Genomic DNA, 23,572 nt, shown 5'->3' on the forward strand with positions numbered 1-23,572 from the left:
TCACTTCTCCTACATTATTTCTCAGAGTAGTTAGAATAAGATTGGTATTAGTTCTTTTTAAAATGTTTTCCAAAATTTAACAATGAAGTCATCAGGTCCCAGGCTTTTCTATGCTCAGAGGCACTTTATTGCAGCTTCAATCTCACTACTTGTTATTGGTCTGTTCAGGTCTTGAATCTCTTCCTGGTTTAATTTTTGTAGGTTTTATGTGTTTAGTAATTTATTAATTTCTTCTAGGTTTTCCAATTTATTGGCATATAGTTGCTCATAGTAGCCTCCAATGATCCTTTGATTATCTGTAGTATTGTTTGCAATATTTCCCTTTTCACCTCTGGTTTTACTTGTGTCTTCTTTTTTTTTTTCTTATTTAGCTTGGCTAAAGGTTGTAAGTTTTGTTTATCTTTTCAATAAAATAGCTTTTTTCATTGATCTTTTGCATTATTTGTTGAAGATTAGATGGTTGTAGATGTGCAGTCTTATTTCTGAGTTCTCTGTCTTTTTTTTTTTTAACTAGTACCATGCTGTTTTAGTTACTATAGCCTTGTAGTATAGTTCGAAGCTGGTTAGCATGATGCCTCCAGCTTTGTTCTTTTCGCTTAGGATAGTCTTGGCTATTTGGGCTCTTTTTTGGTTCCATATAAACGTTAAAATAGCTTTTGCTAATTCTGCGAAGAATGTCAAAGACAGTTTAATGAAAATAGAATTGAATATATAAATTACTTTGGGCAGTATGCCCATTTTCACAATATTCATTCTTTCTATCCATGAGCATGGAATGTTGTTCCATTTGTTTGTGTCCTCTCTGATTTCCTTGAGTGGTGGTTTGTAGTTCTCCTTGAAGAGGCCCTTCACTCCTTGTTAGCTGTATTCCTGGGTATTTTATTCTCTTCGTAGCAAATGTGAATGAGAGTTCACTCATGAATTGGTTCTCTGCTTGTCTGTCATTGGTGTAAAGGAATGCTTGTGATTTTTGCACGCTGATTTTGCATCCTGAGAATTTGCTGAAGTTGCTTATCAGCTTAAGAAGCTTTTGGGCTGACAAGATGGGTTTTTTAGATACAGGATTATGTCATCTGCCAACAAAGGCAGTTTGACTTCTTGTCTTCCCATTTGAATACCTTTATTTCTTTCTCTTGCCTGATTGCCCTGGCCAGAACTTCCAATACTATGTTGAATAGGAGTGGTAAGAGAGGGCTTCCTTGTCTTGTGCCAGTTTTCAAAGCAAATGCTTCCAGCTTTTGCCCATTCAGTATAATTTTGGCTGTGGGTTTGTCATAAATGGCTCTTATTATTTTGAGGTATGTTCCTTCAATACCTAGTTTATTGAGAGTTTTTAACATGAAGAGATGTTGAATTTGATTGAAGGCCTTTTTGCATCTGTTGAGATAAGCACATGGTTTTTGTTTTTAGTTCTGTTTATTTGGTAAATTACATTTATTGATTTGTGTATGTTAAACCAACTTTGCATCTCAGGATGAAGCCAAGTTGATTGTCATGGGTAAGCTTTTTGTGTGCTGCTGGATTCAGTGCCAGCATTTTATTGAGGATTTTTGCATCAACGCTCATCAGAGATATTGACCTGAAGTTTTCATTTTTTGTCATTTCTCTTCTAGGTTCTGGTATCAGGATGAGAGTGGCCTCATAAAATGAGATAGGGATGAGTCCATCCTTTTCAATTGCTTGGAGTAGTTTCAGAAGAAATGGTACCACCTCTTTTCTGTACCTCTGGTAGAATTCAGCTGTAAATCCATCTGATCCTGGGCTTTTATTGATTTGTAGTGTCACAGGATCCTTGGAGTGTCAATTTGCTAGCTGGAAACCTCTGTTGCCACCAGGACCTTCTGCTTGAGTATTGCTTATGACCACTTACCTTGTTCCATCCACTTGCCCCAGCCAACTGTGCTTGGCTTACGCCACTGGCCCAGATCCTACACCAGCCAAGGACAAGCCAGGTGCAGAGTGGCAAGGGGTGTGTTGGAGAGCAAGCCTGGGGTCCAGCCACAGTGTAAAACCAAGCTGAGGCTGGCCGCTGAGGCAGGGCAGGCAGCTCCAGGCACCAGCACACATGTTGGCTCTGTGAGAAGGTGCAGCTGGACCAGATGTACTCCATGTGGCTTGCGCTGTAGGCACCTGTGTCTGGACAGAGGGATCATGGTGGTGCCTGGAAGCTTGGAGACATCAGAAACTGCAGAACTCCTTAAAGTGTGTCAGACCCCTGGCTCAGGGAGACCTTAGATCTGGGATCCTGGAGGGCAGCAGCTCTTCTCCTTCTCATTACCCACAGCGTGGCAAGCAGGGAAGAGTGGGGGGCATGTTTCAGCCCTGTTTATGTTACAACTCTTTTAGTCTCACCATTCAGTGGGTCCTGAGTTCTTATACTTTGTCCAGGAAGAATGAGGCACGCAAACAGCTGGAGGGTGAGCAGAGAAGAGCTTCATGGAGTGGCAGAATAGTTTTCAGGAGACCCAAAGTGGGTAGCTCCTTTCCTCAGGCAGATCGTTCTTATTTCTGTTTAAGTCTGGCTGAGTTCAGGTTTTTATGGGCTCAGAAGGGAGGAAGTGTGTGCTGATCGGTCCATGGATGGCCACGGGCGGGCCTGGAAAAAGCACCATAAGTTCTCACTCCTGGCTGTGGACTCCACCCAGAAATGGCAGCCCAGTCCCCAGGCTTCAAGCCATCCCTCGCTTGAAGGTGGGGTTTCACCACAGACCCAACCCTTTCCACCCTGGAGCCTGCCTGCTGCCATCAACGTACCATTCATGGCACCCAGGCTGCTTGTGCCAAGGGGCACCTGCCAGCCCATGCTGAGCCACCTGCAGCACCCCCTCCCTCCCTCCCTGAGCTCTTTGGTGCCTAAATCTTCAGAGGGAGACCGAGGGGGCAGGGGGGTAGTGTGTCAGGACTTCCCTGAGTGCACACACACCAGCCAAGTCATGACAGCATTCCAGGCTTGGCTTCAACCTTGTTCCAAAAGTGGCCCAGAGTGAGAATTTTCCAGGCACCAGGAGTGGGTAGAGGCCAGGGAGTGAGATCATGCACTTCCAAACCTGTGGGGACAAGGGGGCTTCCCGGGCCCCCAAGAGCTCAGGGATGCCCATGTCCAGCACCACAGCTAGGTGAGTACAGCTGTGTCCAGACTACCACTGGTAATGTGCTGGGTCAGTCTTGAAGCCGGTATAGTACTGGGTCTTGCCCAAGGCCTGTCAACCACTGACTGGCTACCACCTATGTTCACTTAAGGCCCTGACGCTCCACAATAAGCAGGTGGTAAGGCCAGCCAGGCTTGTGTCCTTCCCTTCAGGATAGTGAGTTCGCTCTCATCGCTGGTGGGTCCAGAGATGCCATCCAGGAGCTGGAGTCTGAAGTCAGAAACTTTAGGAATCTACCTGGTGCTCTATTCTCCTGCAGCTGAGCTGGTACCTCAACCGTGCTACAAAGTCCTACTCACTTTCCATCTCCTTTCCATATAAGAAGAGGTGTCTCTCCCCATAGTCACCACTGCCCTAGGCCCATAGTGAGTACTGCCTGGCTACAGTCAACGTTCATTCAAGGCCCAAGACCTCTTTCGTCAGCTTGTGGTGAATACTGCCAAGCCTGGAGTTCTTTTTTCAAAGCAATGTGCTCCCATCTGGCCCAGGGAAGGTCCAGAAATGCTGTCCAAAAGCCAAGGCATGGAATCAGGGACCCCAAGAACTCTGGGTGCTGTACCCCACTGTGGCCAAGCTGGTACCTAAGCTGCAAGACAAAATCTCCTTCACCCTTTTCTCTCCGTTTCTCAAGCAGAATGGGTCCCTCCCCATTGCCATCACAGCTGGGAATGTGCTTGGTTACACCAAAGCCAGCATGTCTCTGAGTCTCACCCAAGGCCCATGGCGAGTACTACCTGGCTACGGCTCCTGATTTTTCAGGGACCTAGGGTATTTTAGTCAGCAGGTAATGAATCCTGCCAGGACTGGATTCTTCCCTTCAAGGCAGCAGGTTCCCTTCTGGCCTAGGGTGTGCCTAGAACTGTTGTCTAAGAGCCATGGCCTGGAATGGGAGTCTCAGAACTCTGACTCCTTATTCTACTATGGCTGTGCTGGGTTCCAAGTTGCAAGACAAAGTCCTCTTGCTCTTCCCTCTCCCCTCCTTTCCTCAAGCAGAGGGAAAGTGTCTATCCCAGACCTGTGAGCTGTGCTGCCTGGGGTTGAGGAAATGGGTGGTACAAAGTCTCCCTGAGCCACCTAGATGGTGTATCTCTAGTTCATTTGCCCAAGTCCACTGGCTCTAAGCATAGCACAGCACGAGGATTTTCAGTCCTTGTACCTAGACTACCTCTCAAGTTTATTTAGGACCCAACAGCATTGTAGCCTTTTAGTGGTGAGGCTTATCAGAACTCAGGATCCAACTGCTGGGATGGGCTAGTCCCCACTTGCTAGGGCTGGTGTAAATGCTCCTTCTGTGGGCACTGGCTGAGTTCTGCCTGTTGTTTCTTTCTGCTGTGACAGGACAGCATTGAGTTCCAATGTTCCAATGCAAAGTCCTGCAATTACTGCATTCTCTCTCCCTCAAGCACCCAGATTCTCTTTCCATGCCATGTGGTCACTGCCAAGGGATCGGTGAGGGGTGGCATCAGTAATTATATGCTGTCATTCCGATTCTCTCCAGTGCCTCTTTTAGTGATATGAAGTTAAAACCAAGTATTATAATTGCTCACCTGATTTTTGGTTCTTATGAAGGTGTTTTTTGGTGGATGTTTGTTCAGTTTGGTGTTCCTGTGGAGAAGATGATTGCTAGAGGCTTCTATTCAGCCATGCTGCTCCACTTCCTTGAAAGCTGAGTCTTTTTATTTTCAATCACCTTACCATTTGTTTATTATTATTTTTAAGTGATTGGAATAATTGTACGTATTTATCATGTACAGCTTTATATTTTGAAGTTCATTTACATTGTGAAATGGCAAAATCTAGCTGATTAACATATGTGTTACCTCACATAGTTATATTTATGGGGTGAGTACACTTAACATCCACTCCATTAGCATTTTTCCAGAATACAGTATATTGTTATGAACTATATTCACCCTATTTACAATAGATCTCTTAAACTTACTCCTCCTGTGTAACTAATTTTCTGTATCTTTTGACCAATATCTCCCTAACCTCCCCTTCCCTGCCATCCACCTCTTGTAACTACCACTCTATTCCCTAGTTCTGAGATCAACATTTTTAGGTTGCACATGTCATCAGGATCATGTGGTATTTGTGTTTCTATGGATGGCTTATTTCACTTAACATAATGTCCTTCAGGTTCATCCATTGTCACAAATTGTAGGATTTTTTTTTAAGACTGACTAGTATTCTATTGTGTATATATACCACATTTTCTTTATGCATTAATCCACTGATAGACACTTAGGTTGATTTCATACCCTGGCTATATTGTGAATAATGTGGCAATAAATATAGGAGTGAACATATTTTTTCAACATATTGATTTCATTTTATGTTAATATACACCCATTAGTAGGAGTAATGAATTATATGGTAGTTCTGTTTTTTACTTATTTGAGGAATCTACACCTCGTTTTCCACAATGGCTGTATTAATTTACATTCCCAACAACAATGTGCAAAGGTCCCTTTTTCTCCAGAGCATCACCAACACTTGTTATCTTTTATTATTTTCATGATAACTCTTGTATCACTTGTGAGGTGATATTTCATTGTGGTTTAATTTTGCATTTCACTAATAATTAGTTGTATTGTGTATTTTTTTATATCCTGCTTGATAGTTTTCACATGATATTTTCCTGGTGTCTTCTCAAATTTCTTTTGCAATCTGTATACATTCAATATGTTATCAGTCAATTTTGAGTGAAAATAATAATTAATCTCTACTTAATCAGTAAAATCAACTTTTATTTTCTTTATCTAAATATGAAGTGTCTTAAAATTACAGAACATATGTAATTTGTATACTCTATTTTGCATTTATTTTATAACAAGACAATTAACTGAACCTGAGTCAAGGCACATAGCAATATACTGTACATCTCAGATTTTATTAAATTCAGTAAACTCATTTTAATATCATTATGGAAAGAACTGAGAAACAAAAGAAAACCACTGAAAATATTTAAGGTATGTTGGCTAAGAGTGTATATTTTAAAGGTCTCGCTACAAAAAATAAGTGAGGTGACAAGTATGTTAATTAACTTGATTTAATCAGCCCACATTGCATACCTATTTCAAAACATCACATTGTACCCCATAAATGTGTATAGTTATGATGTTAATTAAAATATTAATAAAAACTTTGTAATAGAGCTGACATTGAATTTGAGCATGCTTGATTTAGACTTTAAAATAATATCCATTTTGTCATTTTATGTGGCCATTGACTTTCCAACTACTTCCATCGATGTCTTCAGTTTTTTATCCTGTCTGTAATGCCTATAGTCTAATATGTCTTTTTTCCTAAGAAGAACACTTGAATACTTGGGCAGGGGTCATTTGAGGAAGACTGAGGGTATTTTGTACAATGAAACAGGATTGTGATCTGAAGATAATACCTTCCTGAAATACATTGAAAAAATATCCAAATGATGGCAACATCCCTGGATCAACTGGTACATGTGTCTTATTTCTTCTTAGCAAAATGCTTATTGATTATTAAGAACATTAAGTCTGAGGTAAAATGATCCTGCAGTGGAAATCAATCTCTGCAATATATTAGTTTCATTAAATACAAAATAATATTAATTGTAGACCTCAGTTCATATGAGTTTGAGAGATATAGGATATCCCAATCAGATAAGCAGTGGAGCATGGTAAGTCATAAACTGTGGGCTCAAACCTTGGCACTGCCATTTCAGATCTTAATAATGACCTTGGGTATGATTTTGAAGGATTCTATGTCTTCATTTTCTTATTTATAAAATGAGAGAAATAATTGTACCTATACCTCATAAGATTTAAAAAAATAAAATGAGTTAACGTAAGTAAAGTGTTTAGAATAATAAGCACTCTGTAAATGTTGGGTACAAATATTAGCATTATATCTGTCACCTAATAAGCACCAAAAAAAATTAGTTATCCTTAGTGAGTTTTCTGTCTACAGTCAATGACATCTTAAAACAATCAACTATACCTAAAAGGGCTGAAATGAAACAGCTTCTTTTCTTATCAGACCTTACCTTTAGAGTTACTTGTCTGCTATGGTCTGTTCTGATAACTTCATCTGACTTCTTTTTCATCAAGTCTAGACAGTTTCTTCTGGATTTTAACTATGGTGCATGAACTTAACATCTTGCCTAGAAAGTAAATGATTTATTTATATATGAATATTTCTACTATTTACTAGTTTGTGTTACTTAATCTCTCCAAGATCGCTCCTGGTAAGAAGCCTCCCAATAAATATTACAAAAATAGTTTGCATTTATGTAGACCTTATCTATATTTATCAAGTGCTTCTCTATTCATGAGGTGAGGTCAGTAAGGTAGACTTTTTTCGAAGTCATGGTTTATGATAAAATTTTATATTATTACTTGATGGATAGGCTTATCAAAGTTTCTTGTAGTAATGATGAAAATATAAAAGTATAAGGAAACATAACCTGAGAAGGCTATGTTTTGAGGCTATCTGTGAAGGTTGAGAAAGTGTTTTCATTGTCTTGCAATTTTCCAAATTATAAAATGTAAGTTCAGTGAAATTCAGTGGCAAACTCAAAAGAGGCAGAGATGAATTTTGGATACATGTCTGCTCACTTGGGCTTGTTATTCTGCAGTGCTCATATTTGTCCTAGGTCCTTGGATATCTCTGCTCTGATGAGATAAGCATAGGAGTGAAGTGTCAGGCCCAATAATGCACACGCTTATAACTGATTCCCAAATTTGTGGGTAAATACGTTTGATTCAAGATTCTGGGTGTACTTTGAAAATTTGAATTAAGTTTCATGGAAAGGAAACCATAAAAGAAATAATGATTATGATAAAAGAAAATTCACAACTCATTTATATAACACTTTGCAGTTTATAAATCAGTTTCTCAACCATCATCTGAATTGAATGTGTTTCTTTACATAGCTATGAAAGTTGCATTATTAGGAAGTCAAAACATTTCAAAATACTTGAAGGTTTATAGTTAACATGATTAATAGGTACTGTAATGGGAAAATATTTATTCATGCATGTTTTAGTTCATTATTGATACTGTTCACAGAGGAGAGAAAGTAGAAACTACTTGGAATGACAGCCTAATATTAGAGCACATGAAACTGGAAGAATCCTTCTAGATACCCATTCACTTAGCCTTTTTCCATGTATTTGATGTTTTGAATGTGGAAGGGTCAAGTATGAATTGGCAGGGGGTGGGAAGGAATATGGAAAGATGACAGGAGGGAAGCAAGAAGTTACTGATGGAGTAGTGCTGTGTATTCTGAAGGTGGGGCTTAAGAAAAAAAGTTTATCATTCTTTTCCCTTTTCTACTCCGCAGTCTCTTGACATTCAAAAGAGTATGTCACCAATGATTCTTTCTTGTGATGTACATTCTCAAACTTTGACTCACTGTGACTAGCACAGCCCTTAACCTAGAGAGTGCTAATTGTCATTATTCTGGGCAATGAGGGAATCATATTAGCTATTTTATCATAGAATTAGTAGAGAAAGGGGTCTTTTAAATGCCACCTTTCTCCCTGAACACATTCTCTTCAGTTCTTTTCTTCTCTCTTTTCTTCCATCTTTCTTGACCTCTGCTTCACACGTATTCTATTTCTTTATGATCAAAATTAAGGGGGACATTTAGTTGAAGTGCACGACTCTGAAAATAATTTGCTCATCCTTGACATCTTTCTTACACATTTGCAATGGTTTTAATATTTCACACTCACTGCATTTGATCCTCACTTCCAAATACATGTTATGGCATCATTACTATGCATTTATTAATTCATTTTATCTTTATTACTACTTTGTTTTCATTTCTATTGACATGAATTTTATGACACATTTAGTTACTTGTTAGTAGTACCGTGTTAGTAGTAGTGGATAACTGAAGAAGTGTTGGAGTTAGGCTCATGACGACTAAGAAAAATCCATTAAGACTAAGTTTCCTTATATTAAGCTAAGCAGCAAGAACATAGAGGCCATCTCTCTGCTGACGGAAAACTGGACTATAAAATGCTATTATTAATCTGTCATTAGCCTTTGTAGCCTGTTGCAATGACAGAGATGCCTAGCTATCACCGAGGGGCATGAAATGTGTTGTTCATGGTGAATAAGCTGACCATGGGCAAGAGGTCAGCAAGGGGTTTTGTAGTTCAAGTAAGCATAAGGAGAAGCTATCATCAGTAATATTAGCATCTTGTTGGTTATATTAAATGACTGGATTTAATGCAATAAAAAGTCAAATTCAATGTATCAAACTCATTCTAGAGAAACAAATGTTAATACCTCTTAGAAAATTCTTTTAATTGCAAAATAATACATGCTTATTTAAAAATTGAACATTACCAAGTTTATAACAGGGAGTTTTCTCTTTCTCTCACCCATTTTCACTCCACAGAGGTAACTACAGTTATCAATTTCATGATTATTTTTCTAGATATTTTCTGTGCGTTCATAAACATATATACATAAGTTTAGTACACTCCCATGTCAGTACATATATATATATATATGGGAGTATACTAAACTTACTAATATGCGAACTTGCTTTTTCACTAAACATCTTATGGGTATTTTTTATGTATGCACACATATATTTACCTGTTTCACTTTAATTATTCTTCCCATTGATTCATTTAATCAATATGCTATTGATGAACATGTAAATAACCTAGCTTTTATTGCTATTATTTAAAAATGCAATAAACATCGTTCTACAACTACTTATTTTAATTCTGTGCATTTACCTGTAGGATGAATTCAGATAAGGGGAACTTGTGGTATAAGGGTAATTACCAATATCTTAAATATGTCCATGACTCCTTGAGACATTATTCTGGAGTTTAATTTGTGAAGCAGAAGCACAAAATAACTGGTATTTTTATAATGAAGGTAATTTATTTAGCACCACAGCCAGACCAAACTTGCACCAAAAATGGTTTGCTTCTGTTTCCTCCTGGAGGTAAGAAGTTCCACAGATCTTACTTGGATTCTTTTGTCTGTGATACTAACAGAAAACAGTGTGTCCATCCAGGCCATGTATAGCTTAAATTTTCAACTATCCAAGAAGATGAGTGGTCAGCAATGTGGTAGCTACAGTCTTTTTTCCTCACTCAACAAAGTCCTAGAAGCTTGTATCTTTGCAGCTTTGTGAATCATTTGAAAACTATGGTATCCATTTCATCTTTTTCACAGACTTTATACCATGAACGGTGGATGTTTTTCTTACAAGAAGTCATTTTACCCATTGCAATTATTGGTTTTATTTTCTCTTTCAGGGCTGGAGGTGGACTTTATGGTATTGACAGCATGCCGGATCTTCGCAGAAAAAAAACTTTGCCTATTGTCCGAGATGTGGTAAGTTACAACTGTTTAATTCTCTTCGATTGCATGTGTGGTTTTTTTCCTTACTAAAATGTAATGTCCTTCTCATTCACTGTCTAGCCTGTAAATATTTCATGGAATAAAAATATATGAGGCCAGATGCTACCTGCTGTTATATTTATTATTATTTCTTTAAAATCTATTAGATGGAGGAGATAACTTAAACCTTTGATAGCTTTTGATATAAGTGGAAATTACAATTAAGTGACTATGACCCTAATAATTGGAGCAAAAAGAAATCACACAGCATGCCAAGCAAGTGAATAGGCTTTGATGTGTTTAGTGTTATGAATGACCAGAAGTTTAATTCACAATGCTTGAGGCTTTATTTAAACTTCTTCACCTTAACACAGTGGACCTGAATACTTTATACAGCAAGCAGATAACATTAATCAACTCTTCATTTTATTATATTAAAGTCAGTTCTAGCTAAATTAATAAGCTCTTCTATTTAAAGAAAATGATGGTTCACTTTGGGAGGCCGAGGCGGGCGGATCATGAGGTCAGGAGATCAAGACCATCCTGGCTAACATGGTGAAACCCCGTCTCTACTAAAAATACAAAAAATTAACTGGAGTGGTGGTGGGCACCTGTAGTCCCAGCTACTCTGGAGGCTGAGGCAGGAGAATGGCGTGAACCCGGGAGGCGGAGCTTGCAGTGAGCGGAGATTGCGCCACTGCACTCCAGCCTGGGTGACAGAGCGAGACTCCATCTCAAAAATAAAAATAAAAATAATAAAAAAGAAGAGAAAACCAAGGTTTTCAAGTTATTAACATCATTATTACTTCTGATCATGACTCTGAATAAATCTGTTTCCTATATTGAAATATGCTGCGGCCACCTTGATAAATGCAAAAAATTGACCATGGCCTGCATTAGATTGTAAAAAAAAATCATCGTGAAAAAGTGTCTCTTCTATCATCCAAAATATCTTCACATTTTATAGGCATATTTTTAATATTATATGTGATATGAAAAATATATTTTCCCCCATAAAAAGTAAATTTTCTTTCAGCAACAATGTACATAACTTTTTACATCAGTAATTTTTAATTTTGCTAAGAAAGCCTTCATCTGAAGGCCACCACTTTAGTTTTAAAATATGATCCTGACTGAAAAGATCTTACACTGGAAAGTATAACATGTCAGTACATTTAGTTCAGATTTCTGTCGTCACTATGTGGAAATAATTGTAAAGTGTTAGGCTAATTTAACATTGTTATACTCTTTTCCTACCTTTCATGTATCTAATTATTTACACTTTGTTTCCTCTCACTTCTGGAATCTTCAGGCCATGGTAAGTGCTTTGCTATTTATTTAATTAATATTTTGCAGTCTTCTCAAACATAAACTGCACTTACTCATGGGGTAAAAAATGGCAAGAATGGAGAAATGAAAAGACAGACATACAAGAATAAGAAGTTTGTTCTGCAAGAATTTAACCTCTGGTTCAATTCTGAAAGAGAAAATTATGTATGCAACAGGTGCAAACACAGACCAAAATAGGATACAAGTGTGGTTTTAGGGAATATATTTTTCAAAGATGAAACATTTTCTTGGGTAAACTCTTGGAAGTAAGTCTTCAAGGTAAATGTGGAGATGAGTGGAGAGTGACATTCTTACTCAGGTGTGTGCTGAATTTTATTTGAGTTAATGACTTTGTAATGCTGAGGAGATATGTATATGACCAGATGGGTCTCAGGTGATCAAGAATGCATTATTCCACAATGACATCCCTTTGCTCCTAATGGGATAACAGTTTTACTGTTCCCATATGGAGCTTCTGATTTCCAACGTTCTCCATAGCACTGCTGAGTTTCTTGTATTTCATATATTTTGGGTAGGAATAGATAGTGGTGGTTATGGTACTATTTTATGTGGTGAGGAAACTAAAGGGACTTGACTCTTATTTAAGATCACTCAAGTTACCAGCATCGAGTGAAGAAAATGAATCTGGATATAACAATTCTCGGTAAATTAAATGAACACTTAGAAAAAATATCTTGAATAGATATGGAAGAATATTCTAGGGAACTATGAACAACTCAGGAACCATCTAATACTAATTATGATTCAGGGCCATCACCAAAGTCAGGCTGGCTCTCTACCAAAGGTTATGTATTCTGAATGAATATATCACAACCACCTTGAGGAATAAGAAAGTTTGAGAAGCCTCTTGCTAGCCTGAGGTGGTTGAGGGGGCTGGTCATCTTAAGACTGGTCATCTTGCCTTTCTGGACCTCAGTTTCATCATCTATAAAATGTAGGGGTTGGGTTTGATGAGTTGTGGGACCTTTCCAGTTTTAATATTGTATAAGTCCATATTCTGGGTGAATCGGCTGATTACCAAAATGGCAGGTCCTTACTAACTAAAATATGAACAGTGATAGCCGATATTCTTGCATTTTCACCTTCTGCTGAGCAGTATATGCACGTCAACCTCCCTATGTATTAATAAGTCATAATTCTGTTTGTTTTAGACCCTGGCTGCCCGGAAATCTGGACTCTCCCTGGCTATGGTGATTAGGACATCCCTAAATAATGAGGAACTGGTAAGTACTAGATATTGCTCATAATATCTAACGAGATATTGCTCATAATCACAAGAGAGAAACTGTTCTGCTTGAGCTACTCATCTGTGATGTTTAGTCCAATGTTCGGGAAATAACTGGGAGCATGAGGAAAGCCTGACTCCAAACAAACTTCCTCAGGGACTCAGCCAATCATTGTCTTCTCCTCAAATACTTATAAACCTTCCTATCTTTACAAATGCTGTTGAATTCTAACATAGCTTCCCTGTTATTCTCCCTGTGGAAAAGTCCTACTGATTTTTTACATAGTTTAAGTTTTGCCTCTTTTACGAGGTTTTCCCCAAACATCTTCCATCTTCCTGCCCTTCCAGCTGAATGATTAATTTCCTCCTCAGGACTTTTATAGGTTTTTTTTTTTTTTTTTTTTTTTTGAGACAGAATCTCACTCTGTTGCAGGCTGCAGTGCAGTGGCACGATCTCGGCTCACTGCATCCTCCACCTCCTGGGTTCAAGCAATTCTCCTGCCTCAGCCTCCCTAGTAGCTGGGACTACAGGTGCTTGCCACCATGCCCAGCTAATTTTTGTATTTTTAGTAGAGATGGGGTTTCACCATGTTGGCCAGGATGGTCTCCATCTCTTGATCTCATGATCTGCCTGCCTCGGCCTCCCAAAGTGCTGGGATTACAGGTGTGAGCCACCACACCCGGCCCTTTTATAGCATTTATTCATGACCTCCATAGGGTCATATGATTACGAGTGAAGTTGGCTTGGTATGAGTCCCATCTGTGCCACTTAATTAGAATTATTATATCCCACAGGTTATGTTACTTCTTCAAGCCTGAGTTCTCTCATCTACAAAGAGAGGTGACAAGGAAACTGAGAGGATTAGGAAGTAGATACATGCTTAACATTCAGCATAGCTTAGGTTATAATAAGCAATACATACAAGCTTCTGTTTTATTATTTTTATTACAATTATTTTGATTATTTTGCGTACACCTTTTCTTTTAAACTCTGATATCCTTGAGGGTGGCACTATAACTTGTTTGTTGTTCTTGTTAAATGATTCTACCACTATGGCTTAGCACACTGTCTGGCATGAGGTGGATGTTTGTAAATTCTGATTGAATGAAAGAACCACACTGATAAGAAGATACAAGTAGGCTGTAATTATTTAGGTCAGGGATTCTTAAATCCGGCTCACTGGAACTCTTGAGGGAGCTTTAAAACATACAGTGATGGGGTCTCATTCTCAGCCACTCTGATTTAATTGGCTTCAGGTGTAGTTCAAGTGAAAGGGATTTTTTAAAAAAATTCTTGTGTTTTGTGCCTGGCATGTTCTGTTCCGGTAATTGTGTCTTGCACATTCTGCTGAGGATTTACTTGAGACAGTTTATCTGTGTCCGTCCCTATGCCTGGAGACTAATATATCCTACCTCCCCAATTTTAGCAACTTTGTCATTCTTGTAGAATAAAAATTCTGCCACAAATATTATATTACCCATTTTAACTTTCTGTAACTTAACATTTAAACACCATTTTTATGTCTATATTTCTCATTCCCTTCCTTCTTCTTTCTGTCATTGTCATCTTTCATCCAAATGTCAATCTTTCCTAACATTTTTTTTTCCATCAGCAAGCTCCCCTACCCAGTACATATCAGTAAAACAAAACATATTCGTTTGACTATGTGGAGGCTACAACAAGTTGATACATTTTCTATTGTGCCACAGGAGAAAAAATGTAATTGCATTCTCAGAGTATTATTCTTTCCTTCTCTCTTTCACTCTTTTTATTTATTTATTTTTTGCAGACAGAGTCTGGCTCTGTCATCCAAGCTGGAGTGCAGTGGTAGGGTCATAGCTCACTGCAGCCTCAACCTTCAGAGCTCACATGATCCTCTGGCCTCTGCCTTCTGGGTAGTTGAGGCTAAAGGCATATGCTACCACACTCAGCTAATATTTTCATTTTTTTTTTAGAGACAGGGTCTCACTATGTTGCCCAGGCTGGTCTCAAACTCCTGGGCTCAAGCAGTTCTTCCACCTCAGCCTCCCAAAGTGCTGGGATTACAGGTGTGAGCCACCATGGCCCCCACCTCCTTATTCTTATCTGTTAGATTTATGATGCCATGTAATATTTTGAGTATAGTTTGGGCACAAGACAAAGCAGACATCCTCTGGTGTAGGAGAAAGCTGCATATTGCTTGCTGAATCTCAAAGCATCTAGTCTTCTTTTGAGTAAATAATAAAGGCTGAAGAATTTTATTGATAAACTCCCACACTGTTCCTTTCTTATGTTTTAAAACATGGTATTTGATTTGAACTATGAATACCAATTCATTTGACAAGTTAACAGGAAAGCATAGAAATTAGTGGAATGCTAGTGTATTTTCTGAGTCCTGGACAGGGAACATATCCTCGCTTTAAGGTTAAATTAGCTATTGATCTGCTTTTCAACAACTTAAAAATATCACCTTTACTCCTTTAGTTTCAGAAGGCCTCAGTAAAAAACTCTGTGTTGGTGTTGAATGGATGAACAGAATCTATCAGTTACGTCTCAGATTCGTAAAGCCCATTTCCCTGGGACTCATGCCTCAAAAAGTAAATGAACTATGACTTCTGTACAACAGGCATATTAAATGTCACTGTTGACGAGCTGTCACATTCAGTCATTACACAGGCAACTAACATAAATGCTGGAGCAAATAATTTGCACTCCTTGGTGCTGAAAATCTTCCTAGGCACACTTGATATAAAAGCATAAAATATTTGCTTTTATGTGAAGGGAAATGGCTTGGTGATGTGGAAAATATCAAATGGTACCACTTCTATTTTAATTAAAGAAATGTACACTTTGAAGCTCAGTCATCTTTTCCAAGGACAGAACAGACACTAATGCCTGATGCAGGATGACAGTGGGTCACCTAGCACTGCCTCCTCCACTAACGCTCTGCTGGCCATGGGTGAAGCATCGCCAGTGCCCCCAACCATCACCAACTCCACCTTACCCATGAGGCGCTATTAGGACTGATTGAGAATCTCAGCTTAATAAGCTGTTAAGGATTATGATTTCTGAAAATTTCCATCTAGCTTAGTAACATAGGGAGGACCAACCAATCTAGCATCTAAATACCATAGCAGTAGTCTTCCTAGCACTCTGCTATCCATCACTGTGCTAGTTTCACAGACTGATAATTTCTTAGGTGTGAACCTGACAGTGGGGCAATCAAAGTATATCCATTCGGTAATTCAATACGTGCTTATTGACTATCTGCTATGTGTCCGGTGTTGTTTCAGACTGGAAATAAAGTAGCGAACAACTCAGCCAAAAATCTCTACTTTCATGAGGCTTACCATACAGTGGGAGGGGGATTGAGATACTTAATTTTGTATCCACTCTTGCTGCAAGTCACATGGAAGCTTCTAGTAGGCAAGATCATTGAAACCAAGATAGTCTCGGATGAGGTTTATGGGAAACCAGGTAGAGGGAGAAATGAAAATGACTAAGCATAAGAGGGATCCTAGAGCCCTGTTGGTTCTGTCTGGGTTGATGGGCATGTTAAGGCTGGCAGGCTTCTAGGAAGTGTCCATTCTCAGGAAGGGGAAGTTTGTCTAGGATTCAGACTTCGTGAAAGGGACTGGCAAGAAGTAGATGTGGAGGTAATCAGGAGATCAAACCTGAGCCCTATTTCTAGTATGACACTAGAAAGATAACATGGAAGGAGAAAACTGCTCAGAACACCTCTCTGAGACTTCAACTTCAACCAGAGCTGTAGGTTTACAGCACACCCAGGTACTTCAGACCCCTGCTCAGGAACAGGAACACTTTCAGGCCACCGGGATAAGTTTTGGAGTGAAAGGGGCCTGAATTAGAATCTCAACTCCACCTCTCACTAGCTTTGACTACTTGTTTCTTCTCAGTATTCTTCACCTTCCTGAGATAACTTTGCTTCATCAATAAAATGAAAGTAATAATAGTTACCTCACAGTTTGTGAGAATTAAAAGAAATAGCTTATGTAGAAAGCTCTTTGTTTAGTCAAACCCTTCCCATTCCCCCTTTTCTCTTTATACAGTGGCCGGCATGGCAGGTGGCCATCAGCGCAGTAGGGCAGGAACTTGTGATCGGGGCTGCAGAATACATGCTGAGTCTAATGCCTCCCTGCCCTCTTTGCACCTGGGGGTAATTTTCCTTTCCAGGAAGTACTGACATGGAAGCCAGCAATAATGACACCAAAGTAAAGATTATCTCTTGTCTGCAAGTATTGCTGTTGGTTCTGTTATTCTTCATAAGCACGGACTTTGACTTGAGATCCATGTTGGTCCAGTTCTACAATTTACCTTCTGTAGGGCCTAGGGCAAGTTATGGAAACTTTCATGTCCTTGATTTTCTTATATGTTTACTAATTATATCATATTTTTGCATCTACTTTGCATCATAAGGTAAAAATGACTATGTTTTTCTGTGTTCTTGAACAATTTTGGCATCATTATTAAACTAGCTTAATAAGATAAGCGGGGAAGATTTCCTTTTCTTCCTTCTCTGGGATGGTTTCTATAAAGTAAATTCTGTATCTTGAAGGACTGGCGAAACTTGTCCTCCAAAACCACCTGAATATGATACTTATTTTGAGAGTAATTTTTTGACTGTTGAATCAACTTATTTAATATAGTGATTATGTTCCCTAAGCATTCATTCTTGAGTTAGTCTAGACAATTTATATTTTTTCAGCAAGTTGTCTTGTTTTTCTAAATTTTTGAATTTAATACCATCAAATTGTTTATATAATTATATCATGGTTTATATAAAAATGTGTGCCATTTTATCCTATTGTTATTTATGTGTATTTTCTCTCTCTTTTGTAAAATTAAAACTGCAGGAAATTTCTCTGGCTTTGCTTTGTTGACTCCATATTATCTCCTTGTTTTCTATTTCATTTATTTATGCTCTTGTCATTTTTAGATTTTTTATTCTTTGTATTCACCCTGAAACTACTTTTCTAAGTTATAGAGTTGAACATATAGTTATTGATTTTAATGGTTCTTATTAACTATTGCATATACACAAAGTAATATTTACAACGTAAGTGAAGAAAATAAATAGTAATAATAATAATCTAACCATGCATCCATTTTTGATGCATAAGTACATACTAAAAGTTAGTTAATTTTGTGATTAACAATTTTTCACCACACAATTTTCCATGGTTCCCTGACTGACTTTGATTGGTTACATAAAAGGACAGTTACATGGGATCTATTTATAGGAATGGTCAGCCCCCTCCTCACCTTTGTTTTATAAAATCCTAAACATTCTTCTCTTTTTTTTCCTTCAACTTTTATTTTAAGTTCTGGGATACATGTGCAGGATGTGCTTGTTACACAGGTAAATGTGTGCCATGGTGGTTTGCTGCCCAGATCAACCCATCACCTTGGTATTAAGCCCAGCATCTATTAGCTATTCTTCCTGATGCTCTCCCTCCTCCCACCCCCACCCCGACAGGCCCCATTGTGTGTTATTCCCCGCCGCATGTCCATGTGTTCTCATCCTTCAGCTCCCACTAATAAGTGAGAACATATGGGGCTTGGTTTTCTGTTCCTGTATTAGTTTGCTGAGGATGATGTCTTCCAGCTCCATCCATGTCCCTACAAAGGACATGATCTAATTCCTTTTTATGGCTGTATAGTATTTCATTGTGTATATGTAGCACATTTTCTTTATCCAGTCTATCATTGATGGATATTTGGGTTGATTCCATGTCTTTGCTATTGTGAACAGTGCTGCAATGAACATATGCATGCATGTATCTTTACAACAGAATGATTTACATTCCATTGGGTATATACCCAGTAATGGGATTTCTGGGTCAAGTGGTATTTCTGCCTCTAGATCTTTGAGGAATCTGTCTTCTACTATGATTGAGCTAATTTAATTCCCACCAACAGTGTAAAAGCATTCCTTTTTTTCTGCAACCATGCCAGCATCTGTTGTTTTTTGACTTTTTGATAATCACCATTCTGACTGGCATGAGAAAGCATCTAATTGTGGTTTTGATTTGCATTTCTCTAATGATCAGTGATGTTGAGCTTCTTTTCATGTTTTTTTGACTGCATGAATGTCTTCTTTTGAGAAATTTATGTTCAAGTCCTTTGCCCACTTTTTAATGAGATTGTTTTTTTTTTTCTTGTAAATTTGTTTAAGTTCCTTATAGATCTTGGATATTAGACCTTTGTCAGACAGATAGATTGCAAAAATTTTCTCCCATTCTGTAGGTTGCCTGTTCACTCTTATTTCAGTTTCTTTTGCTGCATAGAAGCTATTTAGTTAAATTATATCCTGTTTGTCAATTTCTGCTTTTGTTGCAATTGCTTTTGGCGTTTTTGTCATGAAATCTTTGCCCATCACTGTGTCCTGAATGGTACTGCCTAGATTTTCTTCTAGAGTGTTTATAGTTTTAGGGTTTTATATTTAAGTCTTTAATCCATCTTGAGTTAATTTTTGTTTATGATGTAAGCAAGTGGTCCAGTTTCAGTTTTCTGCATATGGCTAGCCAGTTCTCTAGCACCATTTATTAAATAGGGAATCCTTTCCTCATTGCCTGTTTTTGTCAGGTTTTGTCAGATGGTTGAAGGTGCATGGTCTTGTTTCTTATTTCTCTATTCCATTTCATTAGTCTATGTGTCTGTTCTTATAGCAGTACCATGCTGTTTTGGCTACCGTAGCCTTGCAGTATAGTTCGAAGGTGGGTATGGTGATGCCTACAACTTTGTTATTTTTACTTAGGATTGTCTTGGTTATTCAGGCTCTTTTTGGTTCCATACAAATTTTTAAAAAGTTTCTTCTAATTCTGTGGAAAATATTCATGGTAGTTTAAAGGGAGTGGCATTGAATCTATAAATTACTTTAGGCAGTATGGCCATTTTCACAATATTGATTTTTCCTATCCATGAACATGGAATGTTTTTTGATTTGTTTGTTTCCTCTCTAATTTCCTTGAGCAGTAGTTTGTAGTTCTCCTTGAAGAGGTCTTCCACTTCTTTTGTTAGTTGTATCACTAGGTATTTTATTCTTTTTGTAGCAATTGTGAATGGGAGTTTGTTCACAATTTGGCTCTCTGCCTACCTGTTGTTTGCGTATAGAGATGCTACTCATTTTTTGCACATTGATTTTGTATCCTCAGACTTTGCTGAAATTGCTTATAAGCTTACTCTTTTGGACTGAGACACGGAATTTTCTAAATATAGGATTATATCCTCTGCAAAAATAATTTGACTTCCTCTCTTCCTATTTGAATACACTTTATTTCTTTCTCTTGCCCAATTGCCCTGGCCGGAACTTTCAATACTATGTTGAATAGGAGTGGTAACAGAGGGCATCCTTGTCTTATGCTGGTTTTAGACTCATAAGAATGCAGTCTCCACCCCAAGCAGTAAATCTTAGACTTCCCACATTAAAATGGCTAAAGTTTCCCCCAGTGTAGAAATCCATAGTATTCTTAGTTTCATGTATTTATCAAATTAATTATCTCATACCACTCGCATCACTTGTATATATTTTTATTGAAAGTTTGAATTGGGAAAAAAGAACATTTATAGTGCATAAAATCTATCATATTTTGTTTTCAGATTATGTTCTGTGTCATAACAAAGGGCTTATGTTATATTGTGCTCTCCTTGAATTAAGGAATCATCTATGTTATTGTTCTGCCCTCTTTATTTGGACTGACCCCATAAGTTTCTTAGGACAATGTTAATCTATATCTGTTATAAGCAATAGAAGTGAAAGAAAACTACTTACATTCTCACATAGATAGGATATAACTTTTAGTCTTTGTTTGTACTTTCTGCTACAAAAAAATCACCTGAATAATTTTAGCTCCTACAGTCAATCAATGTTATAGGATGATTACTTAGATGAGCAAATCAACACTGAAATTATGTCTGTTTTTATAGTCAGGATTTTATCCTAGCATTGCTCTGTCTTCATGTTTATAACAAATTTCAAAAAGATCATATTGTACCTAATGTTTGATCTGCAAAAATTCTGATGTTTTTGTCCAGAAAAAATAACACTTATACTTCACCGAAGAGTAGATATATTTTTTTCTGGAAAGCATACATCAAGTATATGAAAAATGCCTCAAAACAAGAAGCATTTTTTTTCTTGAAAGTATCAAAATGTGATATTTGGGGGTATAGGAAAGGTGTGGCATACATAATATCACGAGGAGGATTATTTCCTTCACAGGATGAGGAGGAAAATAGAACTTCATAGGTTAGTCACTGGTTAAAACAGAAAGGAAAAAGGAGAGAAACAATGTGGCAAATGGAGGCAGACAAGCTTTGTTCATGTTATAATTATTAACAGTTGGTAGATTAGAATATTGATGGTCTGAAAACACTAGTCATTGCTCTTGGCAGGAAGCCTGATTCCTTTAAATCTCAGGCTCTTTTTAGTTTCTTCAGGTAGTGATCAATAGAAAAGGCAATTCATTTCCTTCCAGTGTCCTAATTGTTCCAAAAGTGACATATTAGTGCAACTTACTTTAAATTCATTTTTTGGAGAAGAAAGTTCTAACAAAATATTTCTCTAGGGTGTGAGCATCCTCCCCAGTGTAGTCTATATGTTGTGCTTGCCTACAAAGGCTTATCAGAATGTGAAAACATTCCTTAGTCATTTCTACAGGTAAACAAGATGTCTATAACAGCAAAAAAAATTGCCTTCTTTTCTGGAATGACTTAAGCAATGTGAAAATAATGTTTTTTTTTTTTCTAATTGCAAGAGTATTACGTCCTGTCTATACATAAAAAAGAATATGGGAAGGATACGTATCAAATAATGCCTAACTTTAAAAAGCTAAATTGAATATTTTTATTATTTATATCAGTGCCTTTGTGTTTTATAAATTATTTTTACAATGAGCATGCACTTTATTATAATCTTAAAATACATATTTTTTAGAAAATACATTTTTATTGTAGAAGATTTGCAAAGTTGTAGAAGATTTGTAATGTTTAGAAACATTTAAAATAGACTAGCAGCTGATGAGAACACATGGACACCTAGAGGGGAACAACACACACTGTGGCCTATCGGAGGGTGGGGGTGGGAGGAGGGAGAGCAGCAGGGAGAATAGCTAATGGAGGCTGGGCTTAATACCTGGGTGGTGGGATGATCTGTGCAACAAACCACCATGGCACATGTTTACTTATGTAACCTGCACATCCTGCACATGTACCCTTGTACTTAAAATAAAATTTGGAAATTTAAAAAGTTAAATAGATAAGCAGCAAGTCACTCATTTTGCCAAATCCTGCTGTCCTTGGGTCCTAATTCTATTAATTAGGTTTTGCTTGTTCTAGGAATCTCCATGTGTCTGATTCCAAGTTGTTTACCTAGGCCAGAGACCCTCTCTTGATAACATACTCAGTTCCATCCTTCTCCTTCAGCTCTTATTTACAGCTGATTATTAATCTGCCTGCCCTTAGTGTTACTTTTCTTTTTAATGGCTTTTCATCCCTTCAATCTGATTCCTAATGGTAAACTATAGACTTTCATTTGCTTCCATCAATAGCAAATTTTGGGGTTTCCCCTTATTTTCCCCTGCCATGCTTTTATTTAATGCTTCTCGCTCTTTTCACCTTATTCCACACAAAAACCCACACTTTTTCCTTCTTATAGTCTTATTTCATCTTGCCTGATTTTGCTGCTGAGAAAACATCTTGCTCCAAGATGCATTATCCCCCTGAAATACAAGAATCCTCTATTATGAGATTATTTTATATGCTTTTCCTACCTATTAATTTCATGTTCCTAAACTATCAATTCAACATATACTTTGCTGAAAAAAGAATGTTTTCGTATGGCATTTATTTCAGAGTAATTTTCAGCTTTGATAAATACATGCCCATACCCCCGAAAGTCAAGAATGAAAAGGACTCATCATTTCCCTAAAATGATGAGATCTTTTTAAAGGGGATATATACCCTCTAGTAGGTTGTCTAATGTTTTAATGTTTTTCTCTAACTTTAATAGCTCTTAAATATTGGGATTTGTTTCAGTGCCCCATTCAATTGCTTTTCAATGGGCTGTCTAGTAAATGTTTCATGATTTTTTTTTTTTTTGGAAATTAGCTTTACTCTCCCTTTACATGAAATGAATTATGGCTCCTTAGCCAAACCAAACAAAACATTTTAATGAAATCTTCTCAGCTGTTTATTCAGAGCTTTTACTTGTTTTCCTCCAGTATGCTTAATTTTTTAGCAGGGTTACTTATTTTTATTACTCCTACTATAATCTACGGACTTAGAGTACTGACTATCACTTGACTTCAGTAAAAGGAAAGTGGACATAGGGAATTAGATCATATATATTAATCATTTACTTAATCTTGAAATATGTGAATAAGTTCATGTTCAAAAACAACCTTATTCCCAACTCTACTTTCTAAATTTATGTAAGGTACATTACTTACTTTTCTTCCTTTCATTAGCAGATTCTGTTTTATTCCCACT

At 37.6% G+C, this 23,572-nt stretch overlaps 1 protein-coding gene across 1 annotated transcript in view; it reads left to right on the forward strand.

Moving 5' to 3' along the window:
• The window catches only part of UNC13C (unc-13 homolog C), a 645,800-nt gene that overhangs the window by 246,361 nt on the left and 375,867 nt on the right, over window positions 1-23,572 (forward strand). The window contains exons 5-6 of the mRNA XM_008953183.6: window positions 10,424-10,502; window positions 13,010-13,081. Of these exons, the coding sequence (XP_008951431.4) occupies window positions 10,424-10,502; window positions 13,010-13,081 (151 nt within the window). The remainder of the gene's footprint in view (window positions 1-10,423; window positions 10,503-13,009; window positions 13,082-23,572) is intronic.

This window comes from Pan paniscus, chromosome 16, assembly GCF_029289425.2.
Source record: "Pan paniscus chromosome 16, NHGRI_mPanPan1-v2.0_pri, whole genome shotgun sequence".
NCBI classification, from domain to species: Eukaryota; Metazoa; Chordata; class Mammalia; order Primates; family Hominidae; genus Pan; species Pan paniscus.